The 22,217-nt window shown below is 35.9% G+C and overlaps 1 protein-coding gene across 1 annotated transcript in view; it reads right to left on the reverse strand.

Annotated features, from left to right (window-relative positions):
- HGF (hepatocyte growth factor) overlaps positions 1–22,217 on the reverse strand; it is a 74,340-nt gene that overhangs the window by 28,009 nt on the left and 24,114 nt on the right. Inside the window, exons 7-10 of the mRNA XM_035020459.1 lie at positions 21,888–22,008; positions 20,391–20,509; positions 5,818–5,992; positions 3,310–3,437 (exon numbers count right to left, since the gene is read on the reverse strand). Coding sequence (XP_034876350.1) covers positions 3,310–3,437; positions 5,818–5,992; positions 20,391–20,509; positions 21,888–22,008 — 543 coding nt within the window. The remainder of the gene's footprint in view (positions 1–3,309; positions 3,438–5,817; positions 5,993–20,390; positions 20,510–21,887; positions 22,009–22,217) is intronic.

Consider the following 22,217-nt stretch of genomic DNA (forward strand, 5'->3'; position numbering starts at 1 on the left):
ATATAGATATAGATATAGATATAGATATAGATATAGATATAGATATATGGGTATGTGTGTATAGTGTGTGTATTCCAGAAATTCTTATTTGGGTACTTTTATGAGAAAGGAGTGAATTTTGTAACAGGAATTTCAAAATTTGTTGACATTTATTATATGATTGTTTTTCTAAGAAGAATTATTTTAATGGGTTTCTAAAACTGAATCATTTTTGTTCTCAGACTAAACTCCATTCAATCATTATGTGTTATTTTTTAAGTTGCTTTATCGGATTTTTCACTCCTTTCATTTAAAATTTTTATATTCACAAATGAGATAAGTTTACTGTTTTTTTCCTGTGTTATCTTCATCATGTTTAGGTATTAATATTATAATGTCATCACTACTGATGGGAGTTTTACTGTATTTGTTGAGCTACATAGCGATATATGTAGCATTGAGATTAAGTGTGTGAGCACATCTAGGCACATTGAGATTAAGTGGTCTGTGAACACATCTAGGCATGGTATATTGTTGATGGAACAGTTTTCATTAATAAATTCCCATATTTCTTCTATAAGAATAGGTCTAATTCTTTGACTAATTGAATTGATCAGGGCCAACTCAATTCAGATAATTTTAATTTTCCTAGTAAATTATCCATTTCATTTTTATTTTCAAAGTTTCTTACATGAGGTTATATAAAACAGTCTTTTATGTCTTCTAATTTTCCTGTTTCAATGGTTATTTCCCCCTTGATAGTTACCATTTTATATTTTCATCCTTTCTTTTTTTCTTGGTGGTTTTCCTTTTTATACTGCTTTCGGCTTACTTTTTTCCCCCAACTCTAAGTTTGAAATTTCATTCACTTTCTTCATTATTTATGATATTGATATAGCCATTTATTTTTTTAAGATCTTATTTATTTATTTGACAGAGAGATAGAGAGAGAGCACAAGTAGGCAGAGAGGCAGGCAGAGGGAGAGAGAAGCAGACTCTCCACTGAGCAGGAAGCCCGATGTGGGGCTCGATCCCAGAACCCTGGGTTCATGACCTGAGCCGAAGGCAGACACTTAACGACGGAGCCACCCAGGCGCCCCTTGATATAACCATTTAAAGCTATGACTTGCATCCCGTTTACTGCTTTAAATATATATTATATAATTTAACAAGTTGTTTTAAAAACATTTTTAAAGAAAGTCTGTAATCTCACTTTTCATTTTTTAGTTTAATATTGTTTAATATTTGTTTAATATTTAATTAGAAGAGCATTCACATATATGCTAATTCAGATGTTGCAAGACTTAGGAGGAATGTTTCTGATTCATCAGTCTATTTGTGTTTATATGTTATATGGAGAAGGATAAGAGCAACATCCTTCCGTGTGTATGTATATACATGCATACATGCATATCACATATTTAGCAATGCATACCATTAGCTTCGCAGTATCACACAATGGCATAACCATTAAAACTTCACAGTTTTAGGTTGGATTAGCTAACAGTGTCTGTTAAGTGGATTTCTTCATTTTTAACTGGCCCCACAGAACCTAGCACATTGTTGCATGTGTTGCATGTATCAGGTATAATATATTGTTGAAAATAATATAACATATTGTTAAAAGTAATGGAAAGGTCATTCTAAGGAAGGTTATATTCAATCCCAACTGTGCTAATTTGAGAATTTAGGCAAGTTATCTAAATTTCATAAAACTAATTTCCTCATCTATTAATTTCTAGATTTTTTAGATAAACAGTATCATCAGCTTAACTTGTACGATCCAAAATTCTCATACTGTGTTACCTGATTCTTTGGTAAGTGATATATATGTACATAAAAGCATCTTAATATACATAAGAAGCTTATTAAACAATTATTCTCATTTCCCTCTATCTCAAATTATCAGTGCGTGTTTAAATGAACAATACAGGGACAAAGAAGATCCAGCTGGTACTAAACCTCCTTTAAACATCAGTTTCAACTTTATTTCCAACTGACCTTTAAAATCTGCCAAAGAACAGTGAAATTGACTGAAAAGGGACTGAACCCTTCTTCCCTCTACAACTTTTAACAGTTGCTCATGAAAAACGGCACTGCAGAAAAAGTTAAAGGATGGAAGAAGTATGTATAGAACAATAAATCTATGAAATGGAGCTTTAAATTTGGCTTGGGCTTTTTAGGATGATTTAGGACTGACCATGACCATCAAAATTAAATTTATGAGAAAGAATATGATTATTTAAAAATCATAACCTTCAATTCATTATATACTAATAAATGCTCAGATTCCAACATCTTCATTAATCTTTGACAAATGATTTATTTTTTAACCTATTTCAGTCTGACTTTTCTCTGCTGCTCTCCCTGAAACAGTGATCTTCAATGGCATATATGTTTCCCAGTATAATGGTGATTTAACCCAAACCCCACAGCTACACATCATCTCCACTGCTGACCCCCCAGGTCCACATCACTCTCCTCTCTTTCCTGAGTTACTGAAACAGCCGCATAACAAATTCTCCTGTTTGGGAGAAGTTGTCAGAAGTTGTCATAAGTTCTGGCTGTTTTCCATAATGCACCCAGAGTCATCCTGTTAAAACTTAAACCAGACAGATCATCTAATTTATCTTTTTGGAACCTTACAACAGAATCCCTTCTCTTTCAGAATAAAAGTGTAAATCCTTCCAATTCCTATAAGGCATATGCGATTTTAGTCCAACTCTTCTCTAACCACATCCCCTGTGACTCTCCCCCTTGCTCTGTACTGGCCACAGTGGTGTGCTTGCTGTCCTTTTCCTTTACCTTTCAAACACTGTGCCTTCTCATGCCATTTGCACTTGCAGTTTCCTCTACCTCGAATGCTATTTACAAATATATGCACATGGCACACGCTGCTTCTTCCAGGTGCTCCTTAAGTGTTCCCTTGGTATGTCAGATCTTCCCATACCATTCAAATATGAAATAACACCCTCCGCTCTAACCCTGGGACATTTTCTCTCTGGCACTTACCACAAACTAACTTATTCCCACTTCCATTTTGCTTGTTTTGTTCCTGTTTTCTGTTTGCTGGACTTTCTGGAGTTCCACGGAGTCGGAGAATTTTGTTTGGTTTACTAGTTATCCCCAGTGTCTAAAACAGTGCCTGGCACTAGTATACGCTCAAATAAATAAGTGAGTGTTGAGCCAATGAATGTATAAAAGAAATGCAACTTCAGACTTGGTGATTTTGTTTGGGAACCAGCAAACCAGTGCAACAAGAAGTAGGTCTCTCTTGAGGCATTTCCCCTGAATTTAATCATGTCCACCCTGCAAAATGTCAGCCATTACCTTGTCCACTTGACACATCACATTTTGGAATTTGGGAGCAGTAGCCAACTCGGATGTTTGGATCAGTGGTAAAACACCAGGGTGATTCAGCTCCATCTGGATTTCGGCAATAATTTTCTCTTAGGTCCCTATTGAGAATAAGCATGTTAATGTAAATTGCCTGAGTTCTTACAAATGGTAAGTTAGCGCGGTTACATTTCTAGAATCCCAGAATGCATGCATGTTTATAAATAGAGTTCTAAGTTTTAGATTTAGGATAGTTATAAAAATTTAGAATTCAGTATACACAACTGACATTGCCCATATTACTGAAATAAAGGCCGTCAGATGTCTGTATTCTTTTCATTCCACAGGCCCAGAGTTCCACAGAAACACTACTGCTTCATGAAAGGGAAAAAATAGTACCACTTCATTTTTCTCACTCATTCTCAACACTTGGACTCTCAACTATTACAATTTAAAAAAAAACTGGCCTATTATTTATTATGTTTTCATGGCCCATATATAATGTAGAAACAACATGTATCTCTCTGCTGAAGAAAGGCTATTATGAATAACTGTTAACTACTCTCATTTAAAAGGGAAGTTCTACCTATCCAAACATTTGATACAAAAAAAAAAAACACGATAGCTATTTCTTCCTTGATTTCTGTACTTTTTTTACTTAATTTGCTGCATAGATTTCTTTCCCTTACAAAGTACCTCTTTATTGATTTACAAAAGTTATTTGAAATTTTATAAATATTTCTGTAAAATTAAGGCCTTTTTAAAGTTTTTTTTAGTTTTTTATTGTTATGTTAATCACCACACATTACATCATTAGTTTTTGATGTAGTGTTCCATGATTCATTGTTTGTGTGTAACACCCAGTGCTCCATGCAGAACGTGCCCTCTTTAATACCCATCACCAGGCTAACCCATTCCCCCTCCCCCCTCCCCCCTAGAACCCTCAGTTTGTTTCTCAGAGTCCATAGTCTCTCATGGTTTGTCTCCCCCTCCGATTTCCCCCCCTTCATTCTCCCCCTCCTGCTATCTTCTTCTTCTTCTTCTTTTTTTTTTTAACATATAATGTATTATTTGTTTCAGAGGTACAGGTCTGTGATTCACCAGTCTTACACAATTCACAGCGCTCACCATAGCACATACCCTCCTCAATGTCTATCACCCAGCCACCCCATCCCTCCGCACTTATATTTTAAAAATTTATGTTGGTATAAAATATGTGCATTGAGTTTTACATCAAGTTTACACAACTTTGCTATTTTAGATGAATAATTGCTTAGTTAAATTCTTCTAAATATGTGTACATACACAATTTCTTACATGAGTATTATTACCAGTCATTAGAAATTAACAAAACATGTGAATGGCACTGACACTGTCTCCTCTCTTTGTCTCAGCTAATCTTTCCTCATTTTCTTTGCTTTCTCTACTTCGGTATTTATATCTGAGGTGTGAAACACATGGGTCAGGAACAGAGACAACTGCTATGAAGAAAATGAGGGAAGCAAACCCACAATGACAAGTAAAATTTTATTATAAAATAATGAAAAAAAATAATAACATGAATATTTACTAAGCAAATACATTGAATTAACTAAAACAAACAAAACAAAAAAACACCTATAAAATATCTCCTGTCTCCAGTGGATGGACCGACTAGTGCTCATAATTCTCCATCTTGAAATGTTAAGCTCTCTTATTAAAAGCCAATTACATAAAGCCAATATATGTTATTTATAGGCGCTATTTCAGCAAAGCCACTACGAATGGCACGTGTGTTATAAATTTCAAAAGCAATCATTTTATGTTCCTCATAACAAGGAGGACAATTTAAAAACACATGGCATTGTGGCTGTTCTGTGTAGCAGAAGTCAAGTGGTGAAAAAAAACAGCCTTGGAGAAGGTACATAACAGCAATATAATTGATATTCAAGGGCAGTTTCTTTGGCTTGATTGGTCTAAACAATTGTTTTACTTTCCCACTCTTGAAAGGAAATCTAGAAACAGCAGAAAACATATTTAAAATTTTAAAAATAATATTGCTTCAAGGTCAAAAACGCATCAGTTTACATTGTTGATTGAAATCAAGGTATGCCTCTTCTTGTGAAAGAAAAAAAAATATGTAATCTCCCTTAAAATTAATGTGAAGTTTTAAGAAGGCACCAATTTGAAACTTGCCTGGTTATCATTACCGCTAATGATTTATTAAATGCACCTGCAAAATCAAAGCTGTGATCAGAAACCTAGGGATATGTTTCCCAAAATATGGTACATCAACCATCTGATTCAAAAATACCTAGAGTATTCATTAAAATCCATATTTGAGGTCCAGATCTCAGACCTAAGGAAGCAAAATATCTGGGTGGATGAATCTGTCTTTTAACTCCTGATTGTCCCTAGGCACACTAAAGTTTAAGAATTTCTAACACAGAAATTAGTAGAGTAACCATTCCACCTCATTTCCTGCAGAGTCTACTGAAATTTATATGTGCCTAATATACTCACTTGCACTTGAAATTTTCAGGAGTTATGTCATGCTGGTGAGGATACTGGGAATCCCAACGCTGACAAGGAATTCCATTCCAAATAGTATTGATGGTGCCCCGGTAACCTTCTCCTTGACTTTGAATGCATTCAGTTGTTTCCATAGGGACATCTGTGTCATTCATAGTACTGTGAGCTATTGGTAAAAAGAAATATTAAATTTAAGTAAAATCTTTTAATCTGTCATCTACCTCTTAGTTTTAATTTGCATATGTATTACTAGGGTTTTCTGTCACATAGGTTTTTATAAAAATTGAGTAGAATAAAAATTCAAGTTATCATTATTGCTATCTCACTCAATCTAAAAGAATGAGTTACCATGGTGGACTCAACTGTAGGATTTCTCTGATCATGAAACAGAATATTCTAGCTTGGTTTTATCTAGACTAGTTTGAGAGAGCATCATATAATAGCACTTAAATTTCTTGGATCTGTCTATTCATTCATTAATATTAGTTGTAAAATCTTTCTATTTATTAATTTTAAATATGTTTTTAATCAGTTTTCTTACTTTAGAAATTGAAAAACATCTATAAGTAATATAGTGACCACATAGGGAGAATAAAAAGCACTATGTTGGGGCACCTGGGTTGCTCAGTCACTTAAACATCTTCCTTTGGCTCAGGTCACCATCCCAGAGTCCTGGGATGGAGCCCCATGTCATGTCCCCTGCTCAGCGAGAAATCTCCTTCTCCCTCTGCCTCTCCCCCTGTTCGTGTTCTCTCTCTCTCTCTCAAATAAATAGATAAAATCTTTTTTAAAAATAAATAAATAAAAAATAATGCTATAAGTTTGGCCATAAAAAAATAAGAAAAGGAAAAGTTGGTCTAGAGAACAGTTATTTTTTAAAATAAATTAATCATTATATTATCTCCAAGTTTTCTTTTCATTCAAACACTAAAATAGTATATTTTGAATAATTCTTTAAAGGCATTTTACTTCCATATGTCACTATAACTAATATATGCTGAATAGACAGTATTTCTTTTTCCTTTTTAAGATTTATTATTTATTTGAGAGAGAGAGAGTGTGCAGGGGGAGGGGCAGAGGGAAGAGCAGGCTCCCCCTGAGCAAGGAGCCTGATGTGAGACTCGATTCCAGGACCCTGGGATCATGACCTGAGCTGAAGGCAGATGCTTAACTGACTGAGCCACTGAGGCATCCCTAGACAGTATTTCTGAAATGACTATACAATTAATCCTAATTAGTTTGTTTAAATACATATAAAAGTTGGTAATCATATTAACCATGGTTTTCCTCCAGTCTGATAAATATATTCTAAGCTGGTATGTTATTTTTTTTAATCAATTTGTTAGTATTAAAAGAAATCAGTTGTTTTTAGGCAGATTTATTTCCTGTTTTTTTCCTAGTCCAAATACAATTCTTACCACATTTCATGCAGATCATAAAAATCTCCATAACAAAGTAAAAAAGTACAAACTTAAAATTTTACTACAACTTTGACTTTTGTCTTTAATGTTTATTTAAATGAAATGTAACTGAAAACTTTCTACAGCAACTAAAATTCATAACACCTTCTCAAAACATACATGAAAATATTTATGGTTCAATAGAGTAAAGTCAATGTAAACTCCCCAGTTACCTTTACAATCTAAATGGTCATTAAAGATGTCCCTGGATAAAACTCAAGCTGACACACTCTAAGACAGTTTAGGATTTGAATAAATGCCTTTGATTCATCCATTCTGGAATTATATGTATCATTTCTCAAAAGAAGTCAGAACTAGACATGCCTTCAGAGGCTGGGGATGTCTATAAAAGTGTTCCATATTTAATAGTGTAAGTTCTTTTTAAATGGCTCCTCAATTTTATTTAAATTTATTTCTGAGCACCTGGCTGGCTCAGTCGGTTAAGCATCCAGCTCTTGATTTTGGTTCAGGTCATGATCTTAGGGTCGTGGGATTGAGCCCCAAGTGGGACTCCATGTACAGTGGGGAGTGTGCTTGAGATTCTCTCTCTCCCTCTTCCCCTCCCTCCGCTCACACGCGCTCTGGATCTCTCTAAAATAGATAGATAAATCTTTAAAATGAATGAATGAATGAATAACAAATAATAAATACATAAATAAATTTCTTACAAATAATTACTCTTTATGGGGCGTAATGTTTTATTTCATTGAGTTCCATGCAAACTAAGGGGAACCTAAGTTTGGAGTTATTCTATGAAACTCAGTGAAAAAGAAGGAAGATTAATTAATGACCATGTCAACCCCTGGAATATGTTGTATAAACAGATTTCCATAAATTGCCCTTACAGTAAATTTTCTTCAGTTCCATTTAAAATATGTTTTTATTTCTTATGTATCTACTGCAGGGAATGAAAATTTGGCTCAGAAATACTTTAAATTAAAAGGAACTTCAAATGGAGATAAGCAAAATGTCCAGAGGTTGATCCACAAAGTGGTCATTGAGAGTTGATTTCTGCGAGTTAATATATACTGATATTGGTAACATATATCAATTCAGGAAGAACAAAATTTATTGGCCTGAAGAAATGACTTGTATAGAAAAAGTTAGTGCTAGTTAATCAAGTCCTTTATGATTTTAATATTAAAGTTCTTAGATGAGGGGCACCTGGGTGGCTCAACTGGTTAAGCGTCTACCTTCGGTCATGATCCCAGGGTCCTGGGATCGATTCCCTCTCCCTTTACCCCTCCCCCTGCTCGTGCTCTCTCTCAAATAAATGGATAAATAAAATCTTTAGAAAAAATAAAATAAAGTTCTTAAATGAAATAGAAAGTAAGATGGATTTTATAGGTCCTCAGGAACAATATTTTATCAAAACAAATGCCACCAAGCTACTGTATTTCTGATGATTTGAGTTAACTGTTAAATGACTTGAGGATACTGGGTGTATGTGGAGGGGGGGCATCTTTAAAGGGTGATAACTTTAAAACAGTTAAAATGTCAAGCTTGTACTGACATATTTCATATCTAATTACAAAACTATTATGTAAAAAAGACAAAAACAAGTGTCTCCAGGAACCTCTCAATTCATTACCTTAACATTTTAAGAAGAAAAGTTTTTTTGTTTTTTGTTTTTAGAGAAGCAGGCTCCCTGCTCTCAGCAGGATGCGGGACTCCATCCCAGGACCCTGGGATCATGACCCAAGCCAAAGGCAGACACTTAACCGACGCAGCCACCCAGGCGTCCCAGAAGAAAAGTTTTTATTTCCCCCGCTTCTTGGACACAAGTTCCTGGGAAGCAAACTGAGTTAGGATTTAGAACCCAGACAAGGGGAGGAAGGTCAGATTTAGGGGAGCCAGAGCAAAAGTACTTCAATTAATCTTCTTAGGGACTTCATTGTCTGTCGTGAGTACTTCTACTGTCTTACTTTCCTATGTATTTGTGTGTGTTTGGTTTTATTTGTTTATTACCGACCTATTTTTCTCAACTATTACTGTGACATTGTGAACATGTAATCTAAAAACCCAGTCTTGGTGAGTTTCAAGATCAGTAAGGGCTAGATACGGGTCCATCATATCCTACTGAGAACATAGCTAGAGGCTGAGCCCATGAGAGATTAACATCCTCTGCTCCTTGGACGCTACAATGTCAATATAAGATTAAAAATCAGATATCATTTCTAGAATGTGTTATTAGACAAGAGTAATTGGATTTTCAAAGTAATTTTTTTCATAAATACCTTTATTAAAGCGACATTTTGTAGAAATAACCCATGACAATTAAAATTTGAAACACAGAGCCTTAAACTCAAAACAATTTAATTTTACTTTTTTTAATCAAAGGAGAGATCATTAAACAAATATTATCATAATTAATGAAGAAATCAATACCTACAAAATTCAGTGAGTAACCACATGTTCATCAGAAAATTTTAAGAGGAATCATAAAATTTTAGGGCTAGTAGAAAATGAACGTTTTCCTAATTTGAGGGAAAAGTTTTCAAATTTTAGGAGTATCTGTGAAAAGAAATACCTATATTATAAAACCCTAAGTAAAAAAAAAAAAAGAAAAAACTTGAATAAAAATATTGAGGAAAATATTTCACTGTTGATTCATCCACTAAAATTCCAGTGTCAAGTTCAGAGACCTAATTGTTGGTACTAACTTTGCACCTCAACTGCAGAGGTCCCCAACAAGTTTTAATTAAAGATTTTTTCACTGCAATCATAAAATCCTCATTTGAACGATTTTGCTGAACACTTTTTTTCTTAACTTTCATCAGTATAATTAAAAATCTTTGATATAAATCTAAGGAATCACTAAATATTCACTTAAAGACAGTGTAAGTTAAAATGAGTAAATAAAAAACACAAGTTTGGATTTGTTTTAAATAATTTGGATTATTTAACAGATTCTAATCTTTTGGTGGAAACTCAAACCTTTTGAAATTACAAAAATTACACAATACAAAGAACTAGTGCACATTAATAAAAATAGAGCATAGTACAGAATAAATATAACTTTTCATTAGATGTTGCTATAGACCAAATGCTTGTGTCTCCCCCAAATTCATATGTTGAAATCCTCTTATTAGACAAGAGTAATTGGATTACAGTGATGGTATTAGGATGTAGGGCTTTTGGTGGGTGATTAGATTATAAAGGCAAATCGTTCATGAATGGGATCAGTGCCTGTATAAAAAAGACACCACAGAGCTCCTTCACCCCTTCCACCATGTGAGGAATCTTCTGGCACCTTCATCTTTGACTTCCCAGCCCCCAGAACTGTCAGAAATAAATGCCTGTTGTTTAGAAGCCACCCAGTCAATGGTGTTCTGTTAGAGCAGCCCAAGACAGGCCTCAACAAAATATATATATAAAAAAAAATCTAATAATATTCTTTTTTTAACTTTTATTTTAATAAGCATCCATAACTTTGAAATATATAACCTCAAACAACTTGATGGCTTTATTTATTCTTATGTTTTAATTCAGTGGAAATATTCCTTATGATTTTAACTATGAACTAGCAGTATTGAGATAATATTTTTCATTAACTAAAAAGTGCCCTCTGAAGTTAGCGTGTCTGTATTTATCCCATTTGACACTCAGCTCCTACAAGTGACCTCATAAACAAAAGCTACATGATTTCTGGTGGCAATTATAGAGTAAAATGAAACTTCATGCATATTATTTGGACACATATTATCTGAGGAGGACCATGTGAATGATTTTTCATAGACCATTTACCGGTGATGCAAATGTTTCATTTTTGTTGCCTATGTACATAGTTCTTACCAAACAAGATGAATTATTCTTGAATTGCAATAAAATAGACTCCTTTATCTGTCCTACTATATACATAGCAAAACTTGGTGCAAAAATAAATGTTCCATGCCAATCGATTTGGGAAAAGCTATTAAATTTGGGGAAAACTATCCCTTTGGACTTAAAACTTTAACATGGGATCTGAATAAGGGAAGATTCTGAAGTGTCCAGTGGCCAAGCAAAGTGTTAAAGAAGCACAGAAACATCCCTAAATATCAGCTGATGTTGATCAAGTTTAGCCAAAGCAACATGTGTATATCTTCATATACACAAACATTTTTGCAAGTGTGTCTACCAAGCACACTGAAAATATTAGAAACTCACAAATAAAAGAGTTCCTCACAAATAAAACATTTGTTCAAGGCTGTCAGTAGCGGCTACCCTTTAGAGCAAATGCAAATATAGTTCTATGATCCTTAGTGGCCTATGAGTGAATAAATGTTTTTCTTTGATGATTGACACAAAATTTTCTATTTGGAAATGCTTTACAAAGAGCATGTGCTACTGACATTTTACACTGTCCTTTTACAACATAATCAAATACGGTGGGTGCCTTTTGGAACATTCATTTCACTTTGCCGGTATGGATGTGTTATGATGTTGGCTATCCTATCTGGTCAGGAACTTCTAAGTTTGAATAGATTTTCTGAGAGAATAAACATTAACTGTTATGTAATCCTTGAGATGAACATCTTGCCACCCAACAGAAAAACCACTAGAACAAGAAGTCTAATAATAAATCTGATCCAATTTCTCTATGAAAGGCTAGCCAAATTTTTGCTGAGACACCACACAGTGCTGATGGAGGTCTGTGAAAGGCAACTGGGGAATCTGAGTGCACATATATGTTACAGAGAGCCATGCCCAGAGCTCCATAACCTTTATATGAATAATAAATAAATCCTTACATTTACAGTTCCCTTCTTCCCCCCCAAAATCTAAACTTCCCAGTGGTGGTAAACTGTTGCTGTTCTTTTGCCTATAGCTAGGAGCAAGTTGTTCCATAGGCCATTGGACAAATACCTGATTATTCCTTGGACTACTTCAGCCCAACCCAATCTATTCCCACTTCAGCTACTGAAGAACAACTGAAATATAGGGTTTACTTTATCATGGTCCCTGGAGATTGAGAAGAGTGTGTAAAGCTATTCTTCCATCAACGGACTTGTACTCTTTGGGCCACAAATGGCAAGATCAGGCTCAATGAAAATTTAAAGAGCTTCTTGTTTTAAAATTGACATGGGAAAGTGGTATAAAGACCTCCAAAGTACAAACCTCAAATTGCTTGCACGTTTGCTTTCCATGTGAACCTAGAATTCCTATCTGAAACTTTTCCTTGGACTTTATCCAAGCCTTTTCTGGTATATAATGCTCAAGAGACAAGACTTTCATGAAAGGTCTTCAGTTCTATACTCTTATTCCTTAGAAGATGACTTGAAAAAGACCTCCAAGTATAAGATCTTTCCCTTGAGAAAGGGTATTGTTGGTATTGTTTTTTCCTGACTCAGAATACAATGAGATTTTATGTCTATTAATCTCTGTTCTAGCCTTGGATGAAAGAATGCAGAGAAATAAAGGCTTTCTTTAAGAAAGAAAATAATTATTTTCCCAACATATAAACACACAAGGTTACATATTCTCTTAAAATGACACCAGTGTACATTGGTTATTGGAAGGAAGAATTCTTTTATTTTTTACCAATGGCAACATGCCTGCATTAGTCTGCTTGGACCACCATAACAAAATACCATAGACTTGATGGCTTAAACAACAAAAATGTATTTTGCACAATTCTGGAGGCTGGGAAGGCCAAGATCAAGGTGCCAGCCAATTTGGTTTCTAGTGAGAGCCGTCTTCCTGGCTAGCAGATGGTCACCTTCTTGCCATGTCCTCATATGGAAGAGAGAGAGAGAGAGATCTCTCTCTTACTCTACTTATAAAGCCACTCATCCCAGCAAATTAGCATCGCATATTTATGACCTCATTTAACCTTAATTACCTCCTAAAAGCCCTGTCTCCAAATATAGTCACATTGGGGATTTAAGGCTTAAATTATGAATTTGGGGGGGTTGCATGGTTCAGTCTATAACAATAGTTTGAGTAGAAAGCTATCAAAGATCTGTCTAGGTCACATTTCTGAAATGGAGAGTTGTTTTACAGGTATAAAGTTTCAGTTGTTAGATGAGTAAATTCTAGAGAACTAGAGATCTATACAGCGTAGTACCTATAGTTAAACAATACTACATCATATACTAAAAAAATGTCAAGAGTAGATCTCAAGTTAAGTGTTCTTACACATACATAAAAAAAGTGGAGGACAGGCAGGAGGAAACTTTTGGAAGTGATAGATATGTTTATTACCTTGATTGTGGAGACGGTGTCATGGGTATATGAGTATGTTCAAACCCATCAAATATTAAACCCATTAAATATGTGCAGGTTATATCAACTACACCACAGTTAACTGTTAAAAAATTAATAAAATCGTTCTGGACACTTACGTATCTAGAACTTAAAAAGAAAAAAGAAGAAAGAGGAGGAGAAAACCCAATGAAATTTGTCTATTTTTTGGTAAAGAAAAAGCAACAAATGAACAAAAGTATCTCAGGGAAGCATGAAACCTCAGGATGAGTTGAAATGATAGGCAGAAATCTTCCAGTTTGGTAGTGTCTGAGAAAAGCTCAGTTGTCATATGAAAATCTAGAACCATAGAAAAAATTCCAAGAGACACACACACACACACACAAATGAGAAACTACCACTGTGCAGGAATAACATTCATTCATCCAACAAATATTTGTTGAATCCCTGTCATGTCCAAGGCAATGTGCTGACACAAAAAGAAACATGATCTTCGCTCTGTTGGAACTTACAAATTTTGATAGAGCTATTAATCAAATAATTTCAAAAACAAATGTAAAGACCAACTCTGAGAAGTACTTAGAAGGAGAGGTTTATGGTGGTATAAATATATAATAAGGAATTTGACCAAGTCAGGGAAGTCAAATGAAGAAATGATAACTGAGGAGATAGTAACTGAGTTGAAATTTGAATAATGAGTGGCTGTCAACTGGGTGAGGAAGGGAGAAAAAAAATTTCAAGGCAGAGGAGATGGCAGGGGTAAAGGAACTGTAAATGAGAATATGGAAAATACGAAGCACAGGAAGTAAGCTATTCTGGCTGGAATGGACAGCATGGGGGGAAATGTGGTAGTATAGAAGGCTGGAGATATGGGTAGGGAAGTAAAAGCTGGTTTTGTTTTGTCTTTTGTTCTGAGGTCAAAGGAAATCATTGAAGGGTTTTTGCCTGGGGTGTGTGTGTGTATGTGTGTGTGGTGTGGTGTGCTAGGGATGGGAAATGGTATACTCAGATTTTTGTATCATTCTGTTCGCACTGTGAAGAAGGGATTGAAGGGAAAAAAATAGTAAATATGGATTCAACTCCTTTCAGAAGGCCATTTAAATATTCAAGGCAAAAATAACACTCTCTTGGATAAAGGAGACAGCAAGGGAGTGAAATGGGCAGATTTGAAAGGTACCTACAAGATAAAATTGGCAGGTCTTAGCAATGAACCCAATGTGAGGAGTAAAGGAAAGAGAATGTCTAGGATTATTCTAGGTTTTGGAATGTTAAATGTAATGGTGGTACCAGTCATAAAAAAAGAGTTGAAAAGCAGATTAGACCATCCTACAAGATGAAAGAAGAATATCAGAAATGGGTGACAGATGATAGAAATCTCCAACTGGAGATTTTCAGTAAGAATTTCTATGACACATCAAACAAAAGACAGCTTTTTAATTGCCAGAAAACTATTTTCACTTCAGAAAAATATAATTTCTCCCAACAAATATTATTATTTCTCTCTGAAAAGCAGTGAACTAATCTATGGAACAAACTGTTATTCAGAATATAAAGTGATTATAGAGGAAAATCGTAAGAAAATCAGTACTTCATTCAGGTACTATACAGGACTTCCAATCTTGTTATATATTTGCAATGTCTTAAAATTCCATATACCTGGAAATCTGTAAAAAGTTATATAGCCAGATAGACTTAGATGTGGATGGTGCAGAGCAAAGATCACTTTGTGGAGCACATGTGAGAGATGGTCGTGGAATTTTTAAGGGAAAAGATCCATAAAGACACCCCCACCCACTAGCTCCTTCAGGCCAGGATGTTATAGTTCAGTTCCATCCAGTTCTGCTCACTCAACTCAGACTTTCTCAGGATAACTTGGTGGAATGACTCTCTCTATGGGACTCAGTGAGCCTACCTCAACATGGAAATGAAGGACTTGACCTGAGGCTCTGAATCAGAGTGGTACTGACTCCTGAAATGATCGGTTGCCTTCTACATGCTCTTGTTGCCTGAGGAAGAAGCCCAGTAGAGGAGGAAGAACACAGAATAGGAGCCAGAAATAGGATGACAGTCAGGGATGGGGCACAGAATTCTCTCAGGAGAAATGGGAATGCCTGGACCCTGCGCAGAGGGACTTGTACAGCGATGTGATGTTGCAGAACAGTAGGAACCTGGTCTCTCTGGGTGAGGATAATTAACTTCCAGACGATGGGATCTGCCCTTGGGTATCTGCCTTTTCCCTCTGTGCCTCTAGGGGGTCCCTGCACTGATTGACTGAGATAGAAACCCTATTGACTCAGAAAAGGAAAGCTTCTTAATGAAGCATCTGGACTTGAAATTTGCCCCTTCTTCAGATGACCAGCTTACTTCATTCCACATCAGGGGTGGTTCCAGAGCTTAAGTATGCTAAAACCTTATGGCAACTTTAACACATCCAATTCCCTCTTTTCTACCCCTGTGCTTTTGATTCAGTAATTCTTAGAAGAGAACTGGATATATGCACATTATACTGTTCCGGATGCATTCAGGAGGAGGCAACCTGTTCATAAAATTTTGAAACCGTTTTTCAGCTTTCTTGAGGTATAATTGTCAAATAAAATTGTAATACATTTTTTAAAAGGTACATAGCCAGAATCTTTGTGAGTGGTTGCCATTTGGGTAGAAATCACCTTCTGAGAATATGGTGTGGAGGATAACTGAGAAAGCCAGTCCCCGAACACTGTGGCCCACATTCACTTTCAGAGATGTGCTCACTGAATGTAGGATTAAAAGGTTGGAAGCAAAGTGACAGGAACAAATCTGTGGTTCATTCAGCTATTTAATAAATACAAGGAACAGAGCACAGTATTCAAAACCTTGGCTCTGAAAGGTGTGAATATGCCCATGTCAAGGCAATGTCAGCTTTTATTTTACTAGTTAGAGCCAACGATCTGAAATTTCAATTTTATCATAAGCCTTGGAGTGTTTTGTTCACTTCTATATCCCCAGAATCTAGAAAAGTGTTTCAGGTATAAGAACTAGACAGTAAATATGCATTGAATAAATCCTATGGAAAGGGGACTGCCAATCTTTTTTGTGTTTTCTGTATGCCCCCTGGAATTGGTGCTCTGCAAAGGTTTTGGCGTCACTATTTACTTAGGATTTTGCATGAGCTTCAGAAAAGACTGAAAGATGTGCTCTGAGCACAGACATCAAGCACCTACACCTCGACACAAGAAGAACTAAACTTTCTTACCTTTCTCCTCAAAGTTAAATCACTCTCAAATATGCATCATCTATCCAATAACTTAAAAAATATTTAAGACTTTCCTCTTTCCCTATCTCATTTCCCGCTACATCCAATTTGTCATTATATATTGGACACCCAACCTCTTCAACATTGTTCACATCCTTCCTCGCCTTGTTATTCTCCCTGCTTGCTGCATTAATTCACGTGACTGAATTAATGCAGCCTGTTCAAATTAGCTCTTCTCAGACCCACCTGCCTCCTTTCTCAGCCCTCTCCACGCCAATTACTGGGAATGTACAGTAATTCTTCTGGGTCAGTGGTTGTCAGCTGGTGGTGGTGTTTTTGGTTTTGCTTTTATTTTTTGTTCCTGTTACTAAAAGAATTTTGAGAAAGTATTTATGTCCTCTCACATGTGTTTAAGTTGACATCTACATTTTTTCCGGCAAGTTTAAATAGCTGCAAAAGATGTGATTTCTAGCATATGTTAACTACTGACATCTTGAAACCAAAATTTTTATATCACACTTTTGAATGGATGAATGGACTCTAAATACTGGAGTGATTTGACACCTACCTGTTCCTGGATAATTGTACATTATCAAGCTCTTTTTCTCCTTGAATCATTTTTTTTCCATTCCACTTTACCTATGGAACGTCATTTGAATTTAATGTATTTTATGTTGGAGAGACTTTTATTCTTCACCCCATACTTTTCTGAAAGATTTTTATATTTCAAAATTATTTAAATTTCTTGTGACCACAGAATTCTAAGAGATAAATAGACATATACACCACACACACACATATACACACACATACACATATATGTATATATTCTGGATAGAGTTATGTAACTATTAATAGTACATAAGTGATAAGCAGCATGAATATATAGTATTTTTAAATGTCTCTTGGTTTAGTGTCGCCAAAGTTTTTATACCCCAGGACAATGCACCACATTAAAATTCAGGAAGGCTGGGCAGTTTGCCTTTGTTCAGTGAAGTAGGAAAGGGAAATTGTGAATGGGAAGAAAGGATTTTGATCTTGACTAACTCCTTAGGAACACATTCACTTCAAGCAGAAGATTTGGGGCAAGAATTCATATGGAAGTAAAGGAGCTAGAATTTGAACCTCTAAGCTGTCCATGCCCACACACCCCAGGAGAGTCTTTGTGTTCCTGTGGGCTTCGTGGATACCAATTTCGAGACTTCTGTACTATGTTGTACAGCAAAAGTGAAGACATTTTGCAGGTGTAAGTAAAGTCCCTAATAAGTTGACTTTAAGTTAATTAAAGGGAATTTACCATGGGTGGTCCTGACCTAATCAGGTGAGCTCTTTAAAAGAAGATGTAGAAGTCAGAAGCTCAAACTACCAGAAAGCTATGCTGTTGGCCTTGAAGAAGTAAACTTCCCTATTGAGAGAGTCATGTAGTAGGAAGTATCAGGCAGTCTTTAGGAGCTGAGGACCTCAGCACTGCAGCCGCAAGAAACTGAATTCTGCCAACAACCAGTGAACTTGGAATGGGATACTGAGTCTTAAATGATACAGTAGGTCTGGCAGGCACCTGGGTCATGGCCTTGTGGGGTCCTAAGCAGAGAAGCCACCTGAGTCATCCTTCTTGCCCACAGAAATTATGACACAATAGGTATTGTTTTAAGCCACTAAGGTTTTGGTAATTCGTTATACGGCGATAGAAAACTGTTACACAGTTAAAACCATCACCAAATGTCTTGGTACTGCATCATAGGCGGTACTGTAAATGTAAGCCAAAATATTTGGAAGCATATTCATAAAACATAATTTCATATGCCTTCCAGAATTGCAGAATGTCAACTTCAGTTCATTTGAAAAAAATGTAGTCTCCATATATGATTTTACAAACTAAAAGCTTTCCTGTAATGAAATATTTCTAAAATATTCCCAATGCTTAAAAGATTATTTTGTTCTTAACTATATAGGTTTGGCTTACAAATTCTAACACCCTGTTCTTAGAATTAACATCCTATAAACATCATCCTCTGTTTAACAAAGCCATCTGAATCACTGCATGTTAGTTGCATAATTAGCCAACTCTTCTTTGGACAGAAAATAAAAAGAAATCTATCTAGTAGTGAGGAAGTATCATATTTATTTTATTTCTTTTCTCTCACAACGTCTTTTAAAATAACCAAACACTGATTGGTAAATGAATAGGAGGGAAACAGTGAATGTGCAGATGAGTATGCATGTGAACATGTGTGTATGTGTTTATACAGATCTTATTCCAGAGACAATTTATAAGAGTACCTAAAACACACACATATACACACACACACAGGATGGAAGGGAAAAATGTTGGTTTATAGTACCTAAGTAGTCTCAAAGGATGGAAAGCTTAACAAGATTTTAAAAGTCAGTGAATGGAACTAACCCAATCTATACAGAGAAACACTGTCACAAGAGTCATCTTTTATTTTAAGGGACCAAACAGATGATTCAATTTCCTTGGAACATTGTGTTCACATCAAGAACCTACCAGATTCTGCAGTTATTTCACATATGCCAGACACATCCTCTTTCTATGGGCTTTATTTGAGTTGTCCAAAACATTTCCTTTTATTAGCAGGTCTAAGTGGAGAGAGATTTACCTTGGCAGTATCACGGTGTGGATAATATTGAATTAAGTTTGTTCAAAGGAATATCTCCATCAGGCTGTACTAGGAAAATATGCAAATACCTATCCCTATCCTCAGAACTGTCCACTTATCATTTAGGCTGCTGGTACCTGATCTTATGTAGATTATTTGTCCCTATATATGCATATCTTTATATTATCAAGCCAATTTATAATTACAATTTATAATCCCTTACTAAATTCATGTGAGTCCACTGGTCTTAAAACATTTTAGGATCCAGCTGAAAAAATAAGACCTGTACTCATAGAAATAAAAGCATGGCCAAATCTAATTATCCAGTGTTATTTCAAAGAGTAAAATTGTGTAAGTTAACCATGGAGGAGAGGACCAAGTATACAGATTTAAAGAGCTACCACAAAGCAAGTGAGGAAAGAAGCTTTTATCAGAAATTCAGGAGTGTTGAGTAAAGGCCGGTACATAGAAAACAACCATAACGCAGCTAAAAGACGGGTTGGTACAGAACACAGGCTGTGGACAAGGCAGCCAGAGAGGTGGGGATCAGCCACTAGAGATTAAGGATGTCTGTGAGATTCTTCCAGTGGACTTACTAGTCTTCATTGCAACTCTGTCATTCATTAAAAGAGGTTCACAGTAGCTTGACAGCTTGTGTTATGTCTGGGGAGGAATGGTATGGAAAGGATACCAGATTGGAAGGTAAAATCTAAGGTGCTAGCTTTTATGGCCTTAATGACATTAGGATACTGCACATAATCCCTGATTCTTTTCTACCTCAGTGGATTTTTTTTTTTTAAATAACATGAGAATGTTTAGGCCTTCGCCGTAAGTGTAAATGTTTTGTGTATTTGTGTTCACTTGCATATGTATCTCTTTCAAAACAATGACCCTCTGAAAATTCCAAAGATTTGGGTAGAATTATATAACACATTCTTAAACTATTAAAACCTACACACATTAAAGCATCAAGTAAAATAACTGTTAACCTGTCTCACTAATAATCGCCTGCTTAGATCCAGTCTGTGAGAGGAAAAGGAAGCAATAAATTTGACCTTAACTTACCGCACATTTTAATTGCACAGTACTCCCAGGGGGTGTCAGGGTCAAGAGTATAGCACCATGGCCTGGGCTTGCCATCAGGATTGCGGCAATAATTATCATCAAAGCCCTTGTCGGGATATCTGCAAACCACACGAAGAAAAGTGTCATGTAAATCTGCCTGGAAACACCACCCACTCCTCAGCTCACAAAATAACGTTTGACCTAGCTTGGCTACTACTAGATGGGGGAAGAAGAGGTTTTCTGTTGCGCCTTACAAGAACTAATTATCAACTATTGCATCTGTTAGCTTACATATCTAGTAAGTACAGAATACATCCCCTTTGCTAATAAGTTAGGTCCATTTGGTACCTGTCCCCCAGTTGAGGTCCCAAACTGAGTCCTCTTCTCACAAAGCCCAATTAAGGACAGATTACATAAACATGACCTCAGGTAGAATGCTCATTAAGAAGAGGGGTCCTTTTCTGAGGGCAGGCTTAAAGTTCAAACTGAAAGTTAGGTTTCAATAGTTCTGTTACTAATGATAGCTCAATTTTGAAAATAGAGCCCTTCTAGGTCATGCCCTCTCCTCCACCATGGCAAGAGAGAAACTCCATCACACCACTTTCTCTATACCCGCCTCCCTTTAAATTAGCAGGGTTCTGAATTGGTGGCTTGATTTTAATTGCTACCATATTCCTTCTGCACTCACTTAAAAGACAAGAGATATACTTTTAAAAAAAACCCAAAACACACAGTTTTAATTTAATTTAAGATAATAACAAACAAACAAAAAGATAAAGAAAGAAAAGCACCTTTCAGAAAGGTGGGGATAGAGCTTCTGCTATAATTGTTTATATTTTTATTCTTTATAATAAAAATAAGGGAATTTTTTTCAACTCAAATGTTTCATATGAAATGAATGAACCAAAGTAGACATATATTTTTTAAACCATTTAAGCTCAAAACCTATTCCTGAGGAGAAAAGTAGACTTGGTTGCATGACTTCTCCAGATTGGCAATTCCAAAACACGCTAGGATAAAGCAGCCAAAGAACTGTTTGCTCCACCTTTCATTCCCTTTCTATGGGCATGACCTATGTCATGGTGTCACACGTGTGACCCCACTTTACCTAAGTCACTGAAGATGTGCCTTTAGAAGGACATTGGCTTGTATTTAGCAATAATGCCTCCTCCCATAGCTTGGACTGTGGTCATTACTTAATGAGCCTCTGTCTTTGTCCTGCCATGGAAGAGAAAGAGGAAGCTTCTGTTAGTGCTCCCCTTCTGCACCCCACTGATGCTCCTGTGTTCAGGACCATTATGATTTCAGGGACTCCGTCTACTCAGCAGAGACCACTCAAAGGTGTAGCCAGCATTCTCATATACTTCATCATCAGTCCCTTTGCCCCAAGACTATCCAGAAAACATGATATAAACAGAATTTCTAAGGCAGTTTGTCATGGAGCAAATCCCAGTTTGTAAAAAGAATCATTGGAAGCATGATTTGGTAGTATTTTACCTTTCTGGCAAGAATTTGTGCCGGTGTGGTGTCTGATGATCCCAGCGCTGACAAATCTTGCCTGATTCTGTATGATCCATGGGACCTCGATAACTTTCCCCATTGCAGGTCATGCATTCAACTAATAAAATTAAAGTATGGCATGTTAATTGCTTCTGACAGCAAAATCAAGAACACCACTGTTCCATTGAAAGAATAGTATCTGTTTAGCAAAAAGATTTTTAGAACAATTTATGTACCATTTTAATGTTGAACTGGGGTCTAAGGTCCATAAAGAGTGACAAAAAATATTCCCTACAGTGCTCTTCATATAGTTTACATGGGATTTGT

Source organism: Mirounga leonina, unplaced genomic scaffold, assembly GCF_011800145.1.
Source record: "Mirounga leonina isolate KUSES-001 unplaced genomic scaffold, KU_Mleo_1.0 Mir_174, whole genome shotgun sequence".
Lineage (NCBI taxonomy): Eukaryota > Metazoa > Chordata > Mammalia > Carnivora > Phocidae > Mirounga > Mirounga leonina.